This window comes from Mobula hypostoma, chromosome 3 (genome assembly GCF_963921235.1).
Source record: "Mobula hypostoma chromosome 3, sMobHyp1.1, whole genome shotgun sequence".
NCBI classification, from domain to species: domain Eukaryota; kingdom Metazoa; phylum Chordata; class Chondrichthyes; order Myliobatiformes; family Myliobatidae; genus Mobula; species Mobula hypostoma.
Window position 1 is genome coordinate 184,940,620 of NC_086099.1, and position 22,126 is coordinate 184,962,745.

The window sequence follows — 22,126 nt, forward strand, 5'->3', positions numbered from 1 at the left end:
CTTTCAGCACAGCATGTTGTGCAGTAAGTTAAGTACTACTGAAGTGTAATTAATGTTCTAATGCAAGAACTACAGCAGACAGTTTGTAGGGAGTCATATCCCACAGAAATCAATGTAAAAGAATAACGGGTGTAAAGATAGTTAGGTAGAGGGGCTAAAGTGCGTGTACTTCAATGCAAGAAGCATCAGGAACAAAGGTGATGAACTGAGAGCTTGGATACATACATGGAATTATGATGTAGTGGACGTTACAGAGACTTAGCTGCCACCAGGGCAGGAATGGATTCTCAATATTCCTGGATTTCAGTGCTTTAAAAGGGATGGCGGGGGGAGGGGAGGCATTACTGGTCAGGGATACTGTTGCAGCTACACAAAGGGTGGGTAATGTAGCAGGATCCTCTTTTGAGTCAGTATGGGTGGACGTCAGGAAAAGGAAGGGAGCAGTTACTCTGTTGGGGGTATTCTATAGGCCCCCCTGGTAGCAGCAGAGATACTGAGGAGCAGATTGGAAGGCAGATTTTGGGAAGGTGCAAAAATTACAGGGTTGTTATCATAGGTGACTTTAACTTCCCTAATATTGATTGGCACCTGATTAGCTCCAATAGTTTAGATGGGGCAGAATTTATTAAGTGTGTCCAGGACAGATTCCTGTCACAGTATGTTGACAGGCCGACTAGGGGAATGCCATACTAGATCTAGTGTTAGGTAATGAACCGGGTCAGGTCACAGATCTCTCAGTGGGTGAGCATCTGGGGGACAGTGACCACTGCTCCCTGGCCTTTAATATTATCATGGAAAAGGATGGAATCAGACAGGATAGGAAAATTTTTTAATTGGGGAAGGGCAAATTATGATGCTATAAGGCTAGAACTTTCAGGTGTGAATTGGGATGATGTTTTTGCAGGGAAATGTACAATGGACATGCGGTCAATGTTTAGAGATCTCTTGCAGGAGGTTAGGGATAAACTTGTCCTGGTGAGGAAGATAAAGAATGGCAGGGTGAAGGAACCATAGGTGACAAGTGAGGTGGAGAATCTAATCAAGTGGAAGAAGGCAGCATACATGAGGTATAGGAGGCAAGGATCAGATGGGTCTATTGAGGAATATAGGGTAGCAAGAAAGAAGCTTAAGAAGGGGCTGAGGAGAGCAAGAAGGGGGCATGAGAAGGCCTTGGCGAGTAGGGTAAAGGAAAACCCCAAGGCATTCTTCAATTATGTGAAGAACAAAAGGATGACAGGAGTGAAGGTAGGACCAATTAGAGATAAAGGTGGGAAGATGTGCCTGGAGGCTGTGGAAGTGAGCGAGGTCCTCAATGAATACTTCTCTTTGGTATTCACCTATGAGAGGGAACTTGATGGTGAGGACAATATGAGTGAGGTAGATGTTCTGGAGCATGTTGATATAAAGGGAGAGGAAGTGTTGGAGTTGTTAAAATACATTAGGACAGAGAAGTTCCCGGGGCCTGACGGAATATTCTCCAGGCTGCTCTACGAGGCGAGGGAAGAGATTACTGAGCCTCTGGCTAGCATCTTTATGTCCACAGGAATGGTACCGGAGGACTGGAGGGAGGCGAATGTTGTCCCCTTGTTCAAAAAAGGTAGTAGGGATAGTCCAGGTAATTATAGACCAGTGAGCCTTGCGTCTGTGGTGGGAAAGCTGTTGGAAAAGATTCTTAGAGATAGGATCTATGGGCATTTAGAGAATTGTGGTTTGATCAGGGACAGTCAGCATAGCTTTGTGAAGGGCAGATCATGTCTAACAAGCCTGATAGAGTTCTTTGAGGAAGTGACCAGGCATATAGGTGAGGGTAGTGCAGTGATCTATATGGATTTTAGTAAGGCATTTGACAAGGTTCCACATGGTAGGCTTATTCAGAAAGTCAGAAGGCATGGGATCCAGGGAAATTTGGCCAGGTGGATTCAGAATTGGCTTGCCTGCAGAAGGCAGAGGGTCATGGTGGAGGGAGTACATTCAGATTGGAGGGTTGTGACTAGTGGTGTCGCACAAGGATCAATTCTGGGACCTCTACTTTTTGTGATTTTTATTAGTCATAGTCATATTTTATTGATCCCGGGGGAAATTGGTTTTCGTTACAGTTGCACCATAAATAATAAATAGTAATAGAACCATAATAGTTAAATAATAATATGTAAATTATGAAATAAATCCAGGACTAGCCTATTGGCTCAGGGTGTCTGACCTTCCAAGGGAGGAGTTGTAAAATTTGATGGCCACAGGCAGGAATGACTTCCTATGACACTCTGTATTGCATCTCGGTGGAATGAGTCTCTGGCTGAATGTACTCCTGTGCCCACCCAGTACATTATGTAGTGGATGGGAAACATTGACCAAGATGGCATGCAACTTAGACAGCATCCTCCTGTTAGGCAGCATCCAGGATCTCCTGTTAGGAAACGAATTAGGGCAAGTGACGGAAGTCTGTGTAGGGGAGCACTTTGGTTCCAGTGATCATAACACCATTAGTTTCAATTTGATCATGGACAAGGATAGATCTGGTCCTAGGGTTGAGGTTCTGAACTGGAAGAAGGCCAAATTTGAAAAAAATGAGAAAGGATCTTAAAAGCGTGGATTGGGACAGGTTGTTCTCTGGCAAAGATGTGATTGGTAGGTGGGAAGCCTTCAAAGGGGAAATTTTGAGAGTGCAGAGTTTGTATGTTCCTGTCAGGATTAAAGGCAAATTGAATAGGAATAAGGAACCTTGGTTCTCAAGGGATATTGCAACTCTGATAAAGAAGAAGAGGGAGTTGTATGAAATGTATAGGAAACAGGGGGTAAATCAGGTGCTTGAGGAGTATAAGAAGTGCAAGAAAATACTTAAGAAAGAAATCAGGAGGGCAAAAAGAAGACATGAGGTTGCCTTGGCAGTCAAAGTGAAGGATAATCCAAAGAGCTTTTACAAGTATATTAAGAGCAAAAGGATTGTAAGGGATAAAATTGGTCCTCTTGAAGATCAGAATGGTCGGCTTTGTGCAGAACCAAAGGAAATGGGGGAGATCTTAAATAGGTTTTTTGCGTCTGTATTTACTAAGGAAGCTGGCATGAAATCTATGGAATTGAGGGAATCAAGTAGTGAGACCATGGCAACTGTACAGATTGAAAAGGAGGAGGTGCTTGCTGTCTTGAGGAAAATTAAAGTGGATAAATCCCCGGGACCTGACAGGGTGTTCCCTCGGACCTTGAAGGAGACTAGTGTTGAAATTGCGGGGGCCCTGGCAGAAATATTTAAAATGTCGCTGTCTATGGGTGAAGTGCCGGAGGATTGGAGAGTGGCTGATGTTGTTCCGTTGTTTAAAAAAGGATCGAAAAGTAATCCGGGAAATTACAGGCCGGTGAATTTAACGTCAGTAGTAGGTAAGTTATTGGAGGAAGTACTAAGAGACAGAATCTACAAGCATTTGGATAGACAGGGGCTTATTAGGGAGAGTCAACATGGCTTTGTGCGTGATAGGTCATGTTTGACCAATCTGTTGGGAGTTTTTCGAGGAGGTTACCAGGAAAGTGGATGAAGGGAAGGCAGTGGATATTGTCTACATGGACTTCAGTAAGGCCTTTGACAAGGTCCCGCATGGGAGGTTAGTTAGGAAAATTCAGTCGCTAGGTATACATGGAGAGGTGGTAAATTGGATTAGACATCGGCTCGATGGAAGAAGCCAGAGAGTGGTGGTAGAGAATTGCTTCTCTGAGTGGAGGCCTGTGACTAGTGGTGTGCCACAGGGATCAATGCTGGGTCCATTGTTATTTGTCATCTATATCAATGTTCTGGATGATAATGTGGTAAATTGGATCAGCAAGTTTGCTGATGATACAAAGATTGGAGGTGTAGTAGACCGTGAGGAAGGTTTTCAGAGCCTGCAGAGGGACTTGGACCAGCTGGAAAAATGGGCTGAAAATTGGCAGATGGAGTTTAATACTGACAAGTGTGAGGTATTGCATGTTGGAAGGACAAACCAACGTAGAACATACAGGGTTAATGGTAAGGCACTGAGGAGTGCAGTGGAACAGAGGGATCTGGGAATACAGATACAAAATTCCCTAAAAGTGTCGTCACAGGTAGATAGGGTCGTAAAGAGAGCTTTTGGTACATTGGCCTTTATTAATCAAGTATTGAGTATAAGAGCTGGAATGTTATGATGAGATTGTATAAGGCATTGGTGAGGCCGAATCTGGAGTATTGTGTTCAGTTTTGGTCACCAAATTACAGGAAGGATATAAATAAGGTTGAAAGAGTGCAGAGAAGGTTTACAAGGATGTTGCCGGGACTTGAGAAACTCAGTTACAGAGAAAGGTTGAATAGGTTGGGACTTTATTCCCTGGAGCGTAGAAGAATGAGGGGAGATTTGATAGAGGTATATAAAATTATGATGGGTATAGATAGAGTGAATGCAAGCAGGCTTTTTCCACTGAGGCAAGGGGAGAAAAAAAACCAGAGGACATGGGTTAAGGGTGAGGGGGGAAAAGTTTAAAGGGAACATTAGGGGGGGCTTCTTCACACACAGAGTGGTGGGAGTATGGAATGAGCTGCCAGACGAGGTGGTAAATGCGGGTTCTTTTTTAACATTTAAGAATAAATTGGACAGATACATGGATGAGAGGTGTATGGTGGGATATGGTCCGTGTGCAGGTCAGTGGGACTAGGCAGAAAATGGTTCGGCACAGCCAAGAAGGGCCAAAAGGCCTGTTTCTGTGCTGTAGTTTTTATGGTTCTATGGTTCATCCTCTTTTCAGACACCACCGTGAGAGAGTCCAGTTCCATCCCCACAACATCACTGGCCTTACTGATGAGTTTGTTGATTCTGTTGGTGTCTGTTACCCTCAGCCTGCTGCCCCAACCTGAATGTGGGGGTAGAAGGGTGGGTTGGCAAGTTTGCAGACGACACAAAGGTTGTTTGTGCTGTGGATAGTGTAGAGGATTGTCAAGGATTGCAGAGAGACATTGATAGGATGCAGAAGTGGCAGATGGAGTTCAACTCAGAGAAGTGTGAGGTGGTACACTTTGGAAGGACAAACTCCAAGGCAGAGTGCAAAGTAAATGGCAGGATACTTGGTAGTGTGGAGGAGCAGAGGGAGCTGGGGTTACATGTCCACGGATCCCTGAAAGTTGCCTCACAGGTAGATAGGGTAGTTAAGAAAGCTTATGGGGTGTTAGCTTTCATAAGTCGAGGGATAGAGTTTAAGAGTCGCAGGGTAATGATGTAGCTCTATAAGACTCTGGTTAGGCCACACTTGGAGTACTGTGTGCAGTTCTGGTTGCTTCACTATAGGAAGGATGTGGAAGCTTTGGAAAGGGTACAGAGGAGATTTACTGGGATGCTGCCTGGTTTAGAGAGTATGCATTAGATTAGATTATGAGGACACTCAGTCCTCGTTTATTGTCATTTAGAAATGCATGCATTAAAAAATGATACAATGTTCCTCCAGAGTGATATCACAAAAAAATAACAGGACAAACCAAAGACTAACACTGACAAGACCACATAATTATAACATATAGTTACAGCAGTGCAAAGCAATACCATAATTTGATAAAGAGCAGACCATGGGAACGGTAAAAAACAAGTCTCAAAGTTCTGATCAACTCCTGATAGTCCCCGATAGCAAGCGGCGGAAGGGGGAACTCTCTCTGCCATAAACCACCAGGCACTGACAACTGTCCATGCATTGGAAGCACCCAACCATAGCCGACTCTGAGTCTGTCCGAAAACTTCAAGCCTCCAACCAGACCTTCGAAGTTTCTCCAGAGGTTCCTCCGTTCTCTCACGTCTGTCTCTATCAAATCAGGATTGTGCACGGCACCCTACTTAACAGATTACAAGCCCTTATGATCAGAGATTAAGGGAGCTAGGGCTTTACCCTCTGGAGAGAAGGAGGATGAAAGGAGACATAGAGGTATACAAGATATTAAGAGGAATAGATAGAGTGGATAGCCAGCGCCTCTTCCCCAGGACACCACTGCTCACTACAAGAGGACATGGCTTTAAGGTAAGGGGTGGGAAGTTCAAGGGGGATATTAGAGGAAGGTTTTTTTACTCAGAGAGTGGTTGGTGCGTGGAATGCACTGCCTGAGTCAGTGGTGGAGGCAGATACACTAGTGAAGTTTAAGAGACTACTAGATAGGTATATGGAGGAATTTATGGTGGGGGGGTTATATGGGAGGCAGGGTTTAAGGGTCAGCACAACATTGTGGGCCGAAGGGCCTGTACTGTGCTGTACTGTTCTATCTTTCTATACTAAGCAAGTGATTTAAGTTTATATTGCTGTTCATTCAGTGATAGAAATTGAGGAGACTGGAAAACTCCACTGGTCAACATTTAAAACATGCTGAGCTGGTGGGATACCTGTTTTAATGTGCAATGCAAAATGACACTTCCAGCTAGGAATATCACCTCAGATTTTAGTGTTCAGATATCAGGAGGTGAAGATTAAATGTCCTATTTCAACATTTACTTTTATTCAGTTTCTTTGTAGTAATAATGCCTTTCAAATTGGTAAGAATATTCTACCTAATTCTTTGTGGAACAAAAAATTGAAATTCTAAATTTAGCGTCATAGAGTTATAGAATACTACAGCACAGAAATGGGCCGATCAGCCTACCTAGTATGTGCTGATCTTGTAATCTGCCTTGTCCCACTGACCTGCACCCGGATCATATATCTTCCCTGCATGTACCTATCCAAATTTCTCTTCAATATTGAAATCGACCCCACGTCCACTACTTGTGCTGGCAGCTCGTTCCACACTCTGAAGGAGTTCCCCCTCACATTTCCCTTAAACATTTCATCTTTCACCCTTGACTCATGTCCTCCAGTTGTAGTCTCCCCCAACCTCAGTGGAAAAAGTCTGCTTGCATTTACCCTCTTAAATTTGTATACCTCTATCAAATCTCCCTTCAGTCCTCAATGTTCTTGGACATAAAGTCCTGATCTATTCAATCCTCAAGTTCCTGATAGCATCCTTTTAAGTTTTCTCTGTACTCTTTCAATCTTATTTGCATCTTTCCTGTAGATAGATGACCAAAACTGGACACAATACTCCAAATTAGGCCTCACCAATGTCTTCTACAATTTCAACATAACATCCCAACTCCTGTATTCAGTACATTGATATATGAAGGCCAATTTTCCAAAAGCTTTCTTTGTGATTCTATCTACCTTTGGTGCCAATCCTGTTCTACCACACTTCTCAGTGTCCTGCTGCTCGCCATGTAAGACCTACCCTGGTTGGGCCCCCCCCCATTCCATCATTCATCCTGTTAGTTCCTAATTGATAGTCCTTTTATTATAATTTCGCTGTTGTTTCTGCATAATTTCCAATTGTTGGTGATATGGTGGAATAACACTGTGTAAAAGGTCCTTCATATTCAACCTATCCAAGTTTCTTGTACTTTTTATGCCCTCAATTATATTTCTTCTTAACTTCCACTCTTCTGAGATACACAAATCTAGCCTATCCGGTCTTTTTTCAAGCTACTTTAGTTCATTGCCAGTTGTGTTCTGTAATTTTGCAGTCTGGCTTTCTGATACAATACTCATGGCAATTATTAAAAGACTGCAGTTGTCCTAATGCCTTGTCCAACAATCCTTCAATCTGCAGCGTCAGGACTGTCGACAATATTGTGCTGTGTTGAACCTTACTAACAGACCTGAATTCCACCTGTGCCTATTCAACAAAATCATTTGTCATATGAGATATTCAGAAGAAATAAATTCTTGCTTCCTTATATTCATAGTTGGCAGCAGCCATATTTAAATACTGTAGTAATCACCTCTCCACAAGGCCCTAAATTATGTGCATGCATGGCAACTATTAGAGACTGACTAGAATGAAAATGACTCAACATTTATGTTTTTAAATTTGTGAAATTACCTGCCACCATGAGTTTGAATTTTCTACATAAGTTTTTCAGATGTTTTGACAACTTTTGTAGGCAGACTTGAAAAAGGTGTTATTTTTGTGGAAAAATATTGGGAGTCACAGCTACTCATCCCACACTGCAAATCAAGCTCTCTTATCATTTCACATCTCCCCCTCCCACTTTCAAATCTCTTGCTAGCTCTTGTTTCAGTTAGTCTTAACGAAGGGTCTCGGCCTGAAACGTCGACTGTACCTCTTCCTAGAGATGCTGTCTGGCCTGCTGCGTTCACCAGCAACTTTGACGTGTGTTGCTTGAAATTCCAGCGTCTGCAGATTTCCTCGTGTTTGTGGTCTCAAAGCAACTGACTAGGATTTATAGATGCTGAGGGAATCTAGGTGTATGGGGTTAATACAGGATTCTGACAGTGAGGAGCAAGATCAGATATGATTATGCTGAAAGGCAGAAGGCATGGGTAGCCAAGTAACTTCATCTTCTACAAGCTCTTATGTTATTATATCATCTTCCCCATCTAATTAAACACCACTTCTCCTTTATCTGAGCGGAATAATAGAATAATTTTAACAGATAAATTAAAGGCATGGTCATATGTGCATCTTAATTTTCTCTCGAATAAAAACGTGTTCAGCTAAATGCAGTAAAGAGCCACCCTCTGAAAATCCATACTTTGAACTTTTCCCATGTGTCAGTATCCTTCTACAAGTACAATGTCTCCTTCCCTGATCCAAATTGGCAACTTGTGTGAATCTAAATTGGGTCATCTTAAATCTCATCTATTTCCCGCCACTCTGTACTTCACCCCTCACCTGGACAGAGCAAGAACAGAGTTCCCCTATCCCATCAATTTTCATATTCAATGGCTCATCTCTCACAATTTCAATGCTAGCTCCAACGAAACTCCAGCACCAGACACATACATGAGGAGAGGAAATCTGCAGATGCTGGAAATTCAAGGAACACACAAAAAAATTCTGGTGAACGCAGCAGGCCAGGCAGCATCGATAGGAAGAGGTACAGTCGACGTTTCGGTCTGAGACCCTTCGTCAGGACTAACTGAAAGAAGAGATAGTAAGAGATTTGAAAGGGGGAGGGGGAGATCCGAAATGATAGGAGAAGACGGGAGGGGGAGGGATGGAGCCAAGAGCTGGAAAGTTGATTGGCAAAAGGGATATGAGGCTGGAGAAGGGAGAGGATCATGGGACAGGAAGCCTGGGGCGAAAGAGAAGGGGGGAGGGGAGCCCAGAGGATGGAGAGCAGGCAAGGAGTTATAGTGAGAGGGACAGAGGGAGAAAAAAGAGAGAGAGAAAGGGGGGGGGAAATAATAATAAATAAGGGTCTGCGTCTGCGTCGGGTCTCGCCAATATATAGAAGGCCACATCGGGAGCACCGGACGCAGTATATCACCCCAGCCGACTCACAGGTGATGTGTCGCCTCACTTGGAAGAACTGTCTGGGGCCCTGAATGGCAGTGAGGGAGGAAGTGTATGGGCATGTGTAGCACTTGTTCCGCTTACAAGGATAAGTGCCGGGAGGGAGATCGGTGGGAAGGGTTGGGGGGTACGAATGGACAAGGGAGTCGTGTAGGGAGCAATCCCTGTGGAAAGCAGAAAGGGGGGGAGGGAAAGATGTGCTTAGTGGTGGGATCCTGTTGGAGGTGGCGGAAGTTATGGAGAATTATATGTTGGACCTGGAGGCTGGTGGGTTTCCCATTCTGATGTCTATCCACGGCCTCCTCCTCTGCCACACTCATGTTGGAGGAACAACACCTTGTATTCCGTCTGGGTAGCCTCCAGCCTGATGGCGTGAACATTGACTTCTCTAACTTCAGTTAATGCCCCACCTCCCCCTCATACCCCATCCCTTATTTATTTATTTCCCCCTTTTTTTTTTCTCTCCCTCTGTCCCTCTCACTATAACTCCTTGCCTGTTCTCCATCCTCTGGTGCTCCCTCCCCCCCCCCTTCTTTCTCCCCAGGCCTCCCGTCTAGGCCTCCCGTCCCATGATCCTCTCCCTTCTCCAGCCTTGTATCCCTTTTGCCAATAACCTGTCCAGCTCTTGGCTTCATCCCTCCCCCTCCTGTCTTCTCCTATCATTTCAGATCTCCCCCTCCCCCCCCTCCCACTTTCAAGTCTCTTACTACCTCTTCTTTCAGTTAGTCCTGACAAAGGGTCTCAGCCGGAAATGTCGACTGTACTTCTTCTTATGGATGCTGCCTGGCTTGCTGCGTTCACCAGCATTTTTTGTGTGTGTTACCAGACACGTATCTCCCTTTCCCTCCCTTTTAACCTTTTGCGGGGAATGCTCCCTTTGTGACCCTCTGGTCCCCCAGCATCCATTCCCCACTGTGTTGCAGTTTCATATTGCAATCACAGGAGATGCAACATCTATTTTTTTTCATCTCTTCTTTTCCCTTGCCTTTCCACCATCGAGGAACCCAAACAGTTGTCTTGGTAAATTAGTGATTCACTTGTAAGTCTTCAAGTATGGAGTTCTGAATTCAGTGTTTACAGTGTGGACTCCTCTACATCGGATAAACCGAACACTGACTGGAGTAATCATTTTGCAGAACATCTGTGCTCTTTCTGCAGGAGTGAACATTGAGCTTCTGTTTTGTAACCTCTTTATTTTCCTATTGCACTCCCACTCTAATATATCAGTTTGAGGACTCCTGCAGTGTTGCAATGATACCTAAAACAAGCTTGAGAAACAGTGCCTCAACTTCTGTTTGGGCACTTTCTTGCCTTAGAGACCCAGTATTGAATTCTTCAGCTTTAGGTAACTCGAATGCCTTTTGGTCTCATTCAGAATTGGCCTTGTCTGCTTCTCATCATTTTGACTGAATGTCTTTTTTTTTATTTTGCCCAAGTAGTTTGGCCTGGTGGTAATGTCACATGGCTTTGCTATTAAATTGCCCAGACAAAGAAGCAAAAGGTGCTGCTAACTACCTCTCTAACTGCTTCGTTAACTCACTTGGTGTCACCACATCAGAGAATTCTCTTTTCCTCTATTCAGCCGTGCTACCAAAACGTAGTTCATCTCTTATACCCAGTTCTGATGAAGTGGTTTCTGTCTTGCTTTCTACAAGATTGTTTAATGTAATTTCCTGCACACAAGTGTAAAAGAGAATGAAGTAATTGGTACTCCAGATCTGGTGTAGCACGAAAAAGAGCCGTAAAACCATGGTGACCGGTGGAGTGCCTGAGGGATCTGTTCTGTGACCCTTGCTCTTGATGATTTTTATAAATGACCTGGATGAGGAAGTGGAGGGATGGGTTAGTAAATTTGCTGATGACACAAAGGTCGGAGGTGTTGTGGATAGTGTGGAGGGCTGTCAGAGGTTATAGCGGGAGATTGATAGGATGCAAAACTGGGCTGTGAAGTGGCAGATGGAGTTCAACCCAGATAAGTGTGAGGTGGTTCATTTTGGTGGGTCGAATATGATGGCAGAATATAGTATTAATGGTAAGTCTCTTGGCAGTGTGGAGGATCAGAGGGATCTTGGGGTCTGAGTCCATAGGACGCTCAAAGCAGCTGCGCAGGTTGGCTCTGGTTAAGAAGGCATATGGTGTATTGGCCTTCATCAATCGTGGAATTGAACTTAGGAGCCGAGAGGTAATGTTGCAGCTGTATAGGACCCTGGTCAGACCCTACCTGGAGTGCTGTGCTCAGTTCTATTCGCCTCACTACAGGAAGGATGTGGAAACCATAGGAAGTGTGCAGAGGAGATTTACAAGGATGTTGCCTGGATTGGGGAGCATGCCTTATGAAAACAGGTTGAGTGAACTCTGCCTTTTCTCCATGGAGCGACGGAGGATGAGAGGTGACTTGATAGAGAGAGGTGTATAAAATGATGAGAGGCATTGATTGTATGGATAGTCAGAGGCTTTTTCCCCAGGGCTGAAATGGCTGCCACAAGAGGGCATAGGTTTAAGGTGCTGGGGAGTAGGTACAGAGGAGATATCAGGGGTAAGTATTTTTTATGCAGAGAGTGGTGGGTGTGTGGAATGGGCTGTTGGCAACGGTGGTGGGGGTGGATACAATAGGGTCTTTTAAGAGACTTTTGGATAGGTACATGGAGCTTTGAAAAATAGAGGGCTATGGGTAACCCTGGTAATTTCTAAGGTAGGGACATGTTCGGCACAACTTTGTGAGCCGAAGGGCCTGTATTGTGCTGTAGGTTTTCTGTTTCTAAAAGATGAAGGACACAATAATAATAATTGTTGCTCAACATAAAGATTGAAATACAACAGAATTTTCACAGCATAGCTTTGTCTATTTAGATTTCTCAGTCCATAACAATTACTTGTTGCAGGTCAGGGAAAACTGAATTTAGAATCAAGAATGTTGGAAGTAAAGAATATCAGGAAAACTGGATGAGTACTTTTGGTGGGATTCATCTGAGTTTCTTGTTATCCTGACAGTGCCAATTTACCAATTTACCTTGGTTAAAATTTACATTGACGCCTGTATAAAGCAGGCACTGTGTATATTCCACAGTGAACATGCCTTTCCATTATTTATCAATTAACGTACCAGTGTTGTAAGCAACTTGCAATTGGATTTATAGAGATACTTCTAGTTTTGATTGGTGTTTTCCTTCAAGCTGCCGAACAATCTTAGATTTCCTGTTTAGATAAATGGTGAGGATTCATTCAGTCCTAGTACTTTATGATTAGAGTTTCACTTTTTCTCCTCAGTCATTTTCAGTCTGTACTCTGTCATTACCCTGGAACTACTATCAAATGCCAGTGTTCATGGAATCCTGTTCTGATGGGTATAGTTTATCTCTGTTACTCAGACGGCTCTGATACTCTGATCCGTTCCTCTTCGACCACCCCCAACTTGAGGTTCTTCAGCTGCTGTCACGCATCAGTGACTGGTGTATTTTCAGTTTGCTGATTGTGCTGCCCTGCAGCTCTCTAGTATTGAAGCAAAGCACCTTGTTCTGGAGCACCCTGGTACTGAACCCAAACACCTCGTGTATTGATTTAGGCAGCAGACATCAGCAAGTTACTTGACCTTGAAAAGTGTCACAGCTGAGTCTGACCCTATTTTCGACTTGGTTGGATTTTAGCAACTTCGCGGTCCCCATTATAGACCAGTGAGTCTTGCATTGATGGTGGGCAAAATTATTAGAGAGGGTTCTTGGGGACAGGATTTCTGAGCGTTTGGTTAAGTATAATCTTGATTGGGGATAGCCCGCAGTGGATGGCAGGTCATGCTTCAGGAGCCTGATTGAATTCTTTGAGGAAGTGACAAAGCAAATTGATGAAGCTAGAGCAGTGGATGTGGTATAAATAGATTTTAGTAAGGTGTTAGATAAGGTTCCACATGGTAGGCTCATTCAGAAAGTCAGAAGGCATAAGACTATACAGTAAGACCATAAGATATAGGTGTAGAATTAGGCCATTTGGCCCATTGAGTCTGCTGTGCCATTTCATCATGGCTGATCGAATTTTCCCCTCAGTCCCAATCTCTTGCCTTCTCCCTGTATCCCTTCATGCCCTGACCAGCCAAGAACCCATCAACCTCTGCCTTAAATATACTGTATGTAAAGACTTGGCCTCCACAGCTGCTTGTGGCGAAGAATTCATTAAAACTTGGCTGTCTGGACTGCAAAGTGGCTTGCCCACAGAAGAGAGTGGGTAGTTGAATGTGGAGGTCAGTGAACAGTGGCACCCCACGGGGAACTGTTCTGAGACTCCTGCTCTTTGTGATATTTATAATTGACCGATGAGGAAGTGGAAGAGTGGGTGAGTAAGTTTGCAGATGACATGAAGGTTGGTGATGTAGATTGTGCAGAAGATTGTTGAGGGTTACAACAGATCATTGATAAGAATACAGAGCTGGGCTGAGAAATAGCAGATGGGATCAATCCAGCAAGGTGTGAAGATTGAACCTGAAGGCAGAGTACAGGTTAATGACAGGATTTTTAGCAGTGTGGAAGATCTTGTGGTCACTTCCATAGATCCTTAAAGTTGTCGTGCAAATTGGTAGTTGTTAAGGTGTATGGTGTGTTGGCTTTCATTAGTCAGGAGGCTGAGCTCACGTGTTGTGAGGTAATGTTGCAGCTCTATAAAAGTCTGGTTAGACCACACCTAGAATGTTGTGTTCATTTCTGGTCATCTCATTATAGGAAGGATGTGAAAGCTTTAGAGAAGGTGCAGAAGAAATTTACCAGGATGCTCCCTGGATTGAAGAGCATGTCTTATGAGGATAAGTTGAGTGAGCTAGGATGTTTCTCTTTGGATTGAAGGAGGATGAGTGGTGACTCTATAGAGTTATACAAGATGATAAGAGGCATTGATCAAGTGGACTGCCTGAGACTTTCTCCCAAAGTGGAAGTGGCTAAATTTGAGGGGGCATAACTTTAAGTTGATTGGAGGAAAGTATAGGGGAGGATGTCAGAGGTAAGGTTTTGACACAGAGGAGGTGTGTGGAGTACGCTGCCAAGGATGGTGGTAGGGCCATTTAAGAAACTCTTAGAAAGGTACATGAATTAAAGAAAAATGGAGGGCAATGTGGGATGGAAGGGTTAGATTGATCTTGGGGTAGGTTAAAAGATCGGTACATCATTGTGCACCAAAGGGTATGTACTATGTGCTGTTACTGTTACCCACCTGAGACTTGGTTTGATAGCCATGTTTGTTATGATATATTTTTCACCAACCATCAGCCAGGGACTCTATTCGTGGGTAAAGAGGGGAATGAACAGAAGTTTCTTTATGTTCGGTGTCAGATTCTAGGCTAGTGGCTGAGCTAAGCAGGTGGGCTGGTTTCCAGAATATTCTTTGTGATGAAAGCCAGACTGATTTACAGGAAGCTTGAGAAATGTAACTGCTCTTTGATGTTGAGGTTTAGATAACTCAGATTACTCAGTTTGAAATTATGCATTTGCGATTGATTATTTTCCAGCACTGACATATCTCACTCTTCACTTTGCCAGCCTGCAGCTGAGCTGTGCCAACTAGAATTTGGACATGTGGAGTGAGTTTTAATGGAGAGCACATGCACTCTTTAAATCAGCTGAATAATTAGCAACCAATATATACTCCATTTGAGCTTTGTAATCTATAAACTATACATACCTGACAACTGGCTGACTGAAAATGCAATTTTAAATTTATTTTTCACCTGTGGTTTGTATTTTTTTAATTATTAAATATGTTTTCTATTGCTTTGCAGCCTTTCAGTGGAATCTATCTGAATAATACCGAACAAGGCATGTACCATTGTGTCTGCTGTGATGCTGTGCTTTTCAGGTTAGACTCCAGAGCAAAGTAAATTCTTATATCTTCTCTGCTAAGAATTACCTACAGCATCTCAGCCCTTTCAAAGTGACTGGTTTGTTTGTGAATTTTTATTGAAATGACTTTGAAAACTGGGAATAGCTGTACAGTAAGTCAGATTTTTGACCTTGCAAGCAATTTAAGTGTCTCCTATTAGTGTCTCATGGGTCACATATAATGTTAAAATCTGTGTTCCAGCTGGCATGGATGTATTTCAGTCTATAAATATTAATAGCACTTGGAGATAGTATTTAATGAGGCAATAATGATGAGAAGAGCCCTGTCTAAAGCTCTAGGTCGATGAAATATGAACAAGATAAGCCAGTGAATATGAAATATAAGTACATAAGATTGAGTTATGTTGCCCAGTTTCCCATGTCACTCTGACTGTAATAAATGATCAAGTCTATTACTCCATGGTGGAATGAATAGAATCTCAAAAGACAAAAATTAATAAAGGTTCACAATTCAGAGTTGCCAATTTGCAGGACTGTTGCGAATACTTCATTTTTTTTTGGCAGTAATATTGGCAGCCTGTGTTTTCTGACAGTTCTTCTCCATTTTCAGAATCAGTACTTGGAACGAAAGGAAATCACATTCATGGATACATACATTTAATTAAAAAAAAAGTCCAATTCATCTAATTTCCTTTCAGTGGCTTGCTTCATTTAATTGTATTATTTGTTTGAAGTTGTTTCAAACTAAAATAAGTCAACTTGAAAGTCAGCAGGACCCTGATCAATCAGGTGTGCTGGTGGTATTATGCGCACTGGATCGTAATCTACAGACTCCAAACTTCCTTTATGTTGTAATGACCAATATTTAGGTTCTTCTATTTGTCTCTTTTTTTATAAATTTATAAACTACTATATATTCTCCCCAATTCAAATCCTCTGTAATATCCAAAGATAAAACAAATAACTTTTTTTGAACTTCTTATAAAGGAAATGTGTCATTAATTATTATTATTAGCATTCATTTATTATTTAGATATAGTTGAGAATTTTCTTGAGTGTCTCCTGTTCTTAGAGCTTTCCATTGACTTCCTGTTAATTCTAAGCTGAGATAGAGGAAATGAATACAAATACAAATTGGACATCGTGAAAGCTAGTAGTTGATAAATGGTAAAATATGGGTGAGAGGAAATGGGGGATGAAGAAGAATTGGGAATCTTTGGGGAAGTCAAAGCTGTAGAAAGATGCGAGCTTTGGAGGTCCATGGTCATTACCTGGACATCGTCATAGGTAGATTCATGGTCTGCACACATTTCCATATGAATGAAGCCAAGCAAAATTCACAAATGAATCTTACTTTGCATTCCTTGGTGAGATATTTTACGAACTGTCAAGTATTGCTGACCTGAATTTAAAAAAAAATACACAGAAAAATGCACCCATTGTTAATGTCTTGGCATAGCTTTAGCTGCCTGACCAATTCACTCTGGAATTTGCTGCAGTATCTTTCCACCAGATTTCCTCAAGGCCATCATTAAAAATTCACCCTCATCATCAGTACCACTCCTGCCACTGATGAAACTGTCATCTTCATTTCCGCAAATTCTTCACGTGTTGTGGTCCTGTTATGTTTCTGAAAATGGTTTGGATTTTAAAAAAATTCATAAGTAGTACATTACTGCAGCCCTGTGTTATGATGTATTTGATTCAATCATGAGGAAATGTACCCTCTGGTACTCATTTTAAAAACTAAGTGCTAATATATCTTTTTTTAAAAAAAAAAGGTTGACTTAAAGTTCCCCTGGAAGGGAGTAACGACAGTTTGAAATTCACAGACTACTTTCCAACTGTACTGAATATGATTCTCTCCAACTTCAGTAAAAAAAATCTCTAGACCAAACAATTGCTGAGTTAGTAGCCGTAAGACATAGAAGCAGAATTATGCCATTCAGTCCATTAAGTCTGTACCACCATTCCAAAATGGCTGACTTATCAACCCCATTCTCCTGCTTTCTCCTTTGACTGATTAAACAAGAACCTATCAACCTCCACTTTAAATATACTTAATTACTTGACCTCCACTGCTGTTGTGGCAATGAATTCCACAGAGTCACTACCCTCTGGCTAAAGAAATTCCTCCTCATCTTTAAATGGATATCCCTGTATTCTGAGGCTGTACCCTCTGATCCTAGGCTCCCTGTCTGTAGGAAACATTCTCTACAGCCACCCTTTGTAGTCCTTTCAATATTTGATAGGTTCCAATGAGATCCCCTTGTCATTCTTCTAAATTCCAGTACATATAGGCCCAGAGCCATCCAACGCTACTTGTATATTAACCCTTTCATTCCCAGAATAATTCTCGCAGATCTCCTCTGGACCTTCTCCGTAGCCATCATATCTTTCCTTAGATAAGGGGCCAAAAGCTGCTCATAATGCTCCCAAGTGCAGTCCTTCCAATGCCTTATAAAATCTCAGCATTGTGTCCTTGCTTTTGTATTCTAGTTCTCTCAAAACGTATACTAACAGTACATTTGCTTGCCCTCCTGCAAGTTAAACTTTAGGGAATCCTGCACAAGGACTCCCCAAGTCCCTTTGCAGCTCTGGTTCTTAAAGTTTCTCTTTTCAGAAAATAGTTTACACCCTTATTTCTACCAAAGTGCGTGACCATGCACTTCTCTACACTATATTTCATCTGTCGCCACTTTGCTCATTCCCCGAATTTGTCTTAAGTCCTTATGCAGACTCCCTGCTTCCTAAACACTTCCTCCACCTACCTGCAAACTTGGCCACAAAGCCATCTTTTCCATCAGCCAAATCATTGATATAAAAGGAGAAAAGAAGTGGTCCCAACGCTGACCCCTAGAGAACACCACTAGTCACCAGCAGCCATCAGAAAAAGGCCCCCTTTATTCCCAGTCTATGTCTCCTATCAGTTAGCTGATCTACTATCCATGAAAGTATTTCCTGGAATACCATGGGCTCTTATCTTGTTAAGCAGCCTCATGTACGGCACCTTGTCATAGGCCTTCAGAAAATCCAAGTAAATAATCTCAATCAATATCCCTCTCCCCCCTCCCTCCCCCTCCCTCCCCCTCCCCCCCCTTTTTCTATTCTGCCTGTTACTTCCTCAAAGAATTCCAACAGATTTGTCAGGCAAGATTTCCCCTTAAGGAAACCATGCTGACTTTGGCCTATTTTACCATGTGCCTCCAAGTACTCCAAAACCTCATCCTTAATAATGGACTTCCAACATATTCCGAAACACTGAAGTCAGGCTAACCTGCCTACAATTTTCTTTCTTCTGCCTCCCTCCCTTAAGACTGGAGTGACATTTGCAACTTTCCAGTCCTACGGAACCATACCAGAATCTTGTGATTCTTGAAAGATCATTACTAATGTCTCCACAAATTCTTCATCTTCCTCTTTCAGAAGCCTGGGGTGTAGTCCATCTGATCCAGATGACAAAGGGGTTACTATAAGATCTATGCCAGAAGAGGCTGAAATGTATTTGTGCAACTAGCTGATAAATGGCTGTCTTAATGGAAACCATTTTGTATGCAAAGTTATTAATCTAGGTCAGCAGTGGATAAATATTTGAAATATAAATAATTCACCATTATAAAGAAAGATAATGGAATTGCAGATAAAAGGACTCCCCCCTCCCCCCTCCCCCCCCCAAGACACCTGGCAGGCACATGGGCTTGAATGATTTTCTTTTCTGCTATAAAATTGCATTAAATATCCAAAATAGATCTTGAAATATTACACATGTATGTAGTGCCCCTGGTGCTGTATTATTAATTCTTTCTCCTAGAAGAAGCTGCTGCCTCACAGCACAAGAGACCAGGGTTCAGTCTTGACCTTGGGTGCTGTCTTTGTGGATTTTCACAGGTTTTACCGTGACTGCATGTTCCCGCTGGATGCTTCCATATCCCAAAGACATGCAGGTTGGTAAGTTAATAGACCATCGTAAATTGCCCCCTGTGATATAGATAAGTGATAGAATAAAACATGAGATTAATGTAGGATTAGTGTAAGTGAATGGTTGATGAGGATGATGGTAGGACTTTAAAATAGAACTGAGTAGCTTGTTAAGTCAGTTTCATCAAACTTGGAATAGAGTTGGAGTCAAATATAAACACCTTGATGAGTAAGTGGGGATTAAATAATAATTGAACAGTTTCATAGATATTCTCACAAACAGCAGCCTCTACATCCAAGCTTTTTAAACTAAGCTCAAATTCACAAACTAACAGGACAAGCTGAATTTTCATTCTTTCTGAATTTTAGTGTAGGATTTATAGTTGTATGCCCGGTAACAGTTAAAAACATAAAATGCTAGAAATACTCGTGATTTTCAGCATTTCCTGTTTTTATTTTAGATCTTCAGCATCTGCCATTTTAAAAAAATAATTTGGATTCGCATATCATGGCCTGATACAAAAATTAATTATAGTTTGAATTAATTTCTAGCACATTCAGTGCTTGTTTTTCCCTTAACTTTATATGCTTGGGTGGAAAAAATATGTTCTTTATTGTGTTAATTAATTTGTACTTTAAATGGTTAACAATAGCTCTGAAACCAAGTACGATTCTGGCACTGGTTGGCCTTCATTCTGGCAAATCCATGGCACAGTGGGTGGTGATGAATCCAGTACGAATGCACTATGTCGCCCAGATAACTCCATGGGATCAACTGGAACTGAAGTTATTTGCAAAAAGGTATGCATAAATGGTCTGAAGAGTGGACATAGAGATAAGTTTCTTATAGTGGGGGTGTCTCAGACCTGAAGGATCCCCTTTCGAATGGAGATGAGGAGGAACCTCTTTAGTTAGAGCATGGTGAATCTTTGGAATTTATTACAAAAGAAAGCTGTGGAGGCCAAGCCATTGGGTATACTTAAAGCAGAGGATGATAGGTTAGCTTCCAGGATTGGGCATTTTCAGGGTAGTATGGCCTTGATTAATGAGGGCATCAAAGGTTATGGGGAAGAAGGCAGAAAATAGGGTTGAGGGGGATAATAAATCAGCCATGATGGAATGACTCAATAGGTTGAATAGGCTCATTTGCTGAGTATAAAAGTCGTGAAGTCTTGTTGCAGTTGTGTAAGACTTTGGTTAGACCATTTTGGAGTAGTGTATGTAGTTCTGGATGGTACATTATAGGAAGGATATAAAGGCTTTAGAGGCTGCTGGAGAGGTTCGCCAGGATTAGAGAATATAAACTATAAAGAGAGATCGGACCGAATTGGATTATTTTCTTTGGACCTCTGGAGGCTGAATGTTGACATCTGTGTGTGGCATAGATAGACTTTTCCCCCAGGTTGGAAATGTGAAATACTAGAGGATGTCGGGTTAAGGTGGGGGGTGGGGGAGTTAAAGATTTATGAGGCAATTTTTTTTTGCACAGTGAATGAGTGGAAGGTGGCTGGAGCACACTGCCAAGGGAGGTGGTGGCAGCATATACAGTAGCAATATTGAAGAGGCATTTAGGCAGGGAGTGGAGAGACATAGACCATGTGCAAGCAGAAGGGATTAGATTGGATTGACATCTTGGGCTGAACAGCCTGCTTCTGTACTGCGCTATATTTTGTTTCCACTCCATGGAAATAATGGGTCATTGCTGTGTGTTGATTCCCAGAAGGAAACTGTTTTTAAAAAGGAGGCATGCTGTAGTTTTTTTTTGTTTCAAAGACTGCCTCGGTGTTTACTGAATAAAAGTATCAAGTAGTCAAGGTCACAATTATTATCTTTTGAAAGTACAGCATGTTCATTGGAGTATATTGAAATGCTATACTGCAAGTTCCAAAACTGTGTATGATTAACAGTAGACAGCTATACTTAAGAGTGATTCTGAATGTTTGCTATATCAGCTCATAGCCCTGCACATTTAAGGGTGTGGATTTTGCTGGTAAACCCACTCCACAAGATTATATACTGGGTAAGCACCTAGCAAAAGTTTAAATATGTAAATATGAAATTATTCTTTCTATAATGTGATAGTTACAATTAACTGTTTTATCTTTATTATGTAGTGTGATGCACACCTGGGCCATGTGTTTGATGATGGACCGGAACCCACAGGACATCGATTTTGCATCAACAGTGTGGCATTAAATTTCAAGCCTGAAAAAATACAGTGATTTCCAAAGCAATAAGTTACTATTGTTACATAATACTTTGTTTAACTTGAGTTGAGTTTCTAGTCCCATGATATATAAATGGGTGCAGAAGTGCTTTCATTGTAAATTATCTGTTTGCTGCATTTAGTCAAATTTTCATTGTATTTGAAGAGCAAATTCTACAGTGTTTTTGCCCATATTGCCTATTCTATAAAGTTCAAGCAAAGACCCACCCATTTTTATGTAAGAAAATGTTAAGTTAATATTGATTTTGTTTCTGCAAAATTAATTATTTACAGTTTGCAGATTTTAAATGCACATAGATAATACACTATCTTTTGAAATCCATTCCCATGTAGAATGCTAACTTTTCTCTACTGGATGGTTCTAGATTTATTTTTGTTCCTAGACTTTTTTTTATTTTCCTTTTATTTTCTGCTGTGATTTACCACTAGTTATTCAGCTGCAATGACCCAACTTTCATAAATCACGTAAATGCAGGTGTAATTCATGCATTGACATTTGTTGATTTAACCACATTTCTGTGCACTATTCAAAAGGCCAAACATAAATTAGATTTCGTGTATCCAAACACATTTATCTGCATGTCTTGTCCTGGTTCTAGAGGACTAGCGATTTTGAAAGCTGCAAATCAATTGCTAAAGGATAATTATACAATTTATAATGGAATAAATATAAAAATCAGTTTTGGTTGACTATACATATTTATTTCCATGATTCAGGAATGTCATTTAATACATTAAAATGGTGGTTACCTTGAACTGTGAATGACCTGTACATTAATTTCATTGCATTGCTTTATTTGGAGTGTTTTTAAAGCAGAACAAGACAGAATATTTATTACTAAT

General features: G+C 41.7%; 1 protein-coding gene across 1 annotated transcript in view; it reads left to right on the plus strand.

The window, feature by feature from the left end:
- msrb2 (methionine sulfoxide reductase B2) overlaps positions 1–22,015 on the plus strand; it is a 32,552-nt gene extending 10,537 nt beyond the window's left edge. The window contains exons 3-5 of the mRNA XM_063044241.1: positions 15,078–15,154; positions 19,710–19,857; positions 21,171–22,015. Coding sequence (XP_062900311.1) covers positions 15,078–15,154; positions 19,710–19,857; positions 21,171–21,278 — 333 coding nt within the window. The 3' untranslated portion in view covers positions 21,279–22,015. The remainder of the gene's footprint in view (positions 1–15,077; positions 15,155–19,709; positions 19,858–21,170) is intronic.
- Positions 22,016–22,126: the final 111 nt, after the last annotated feature.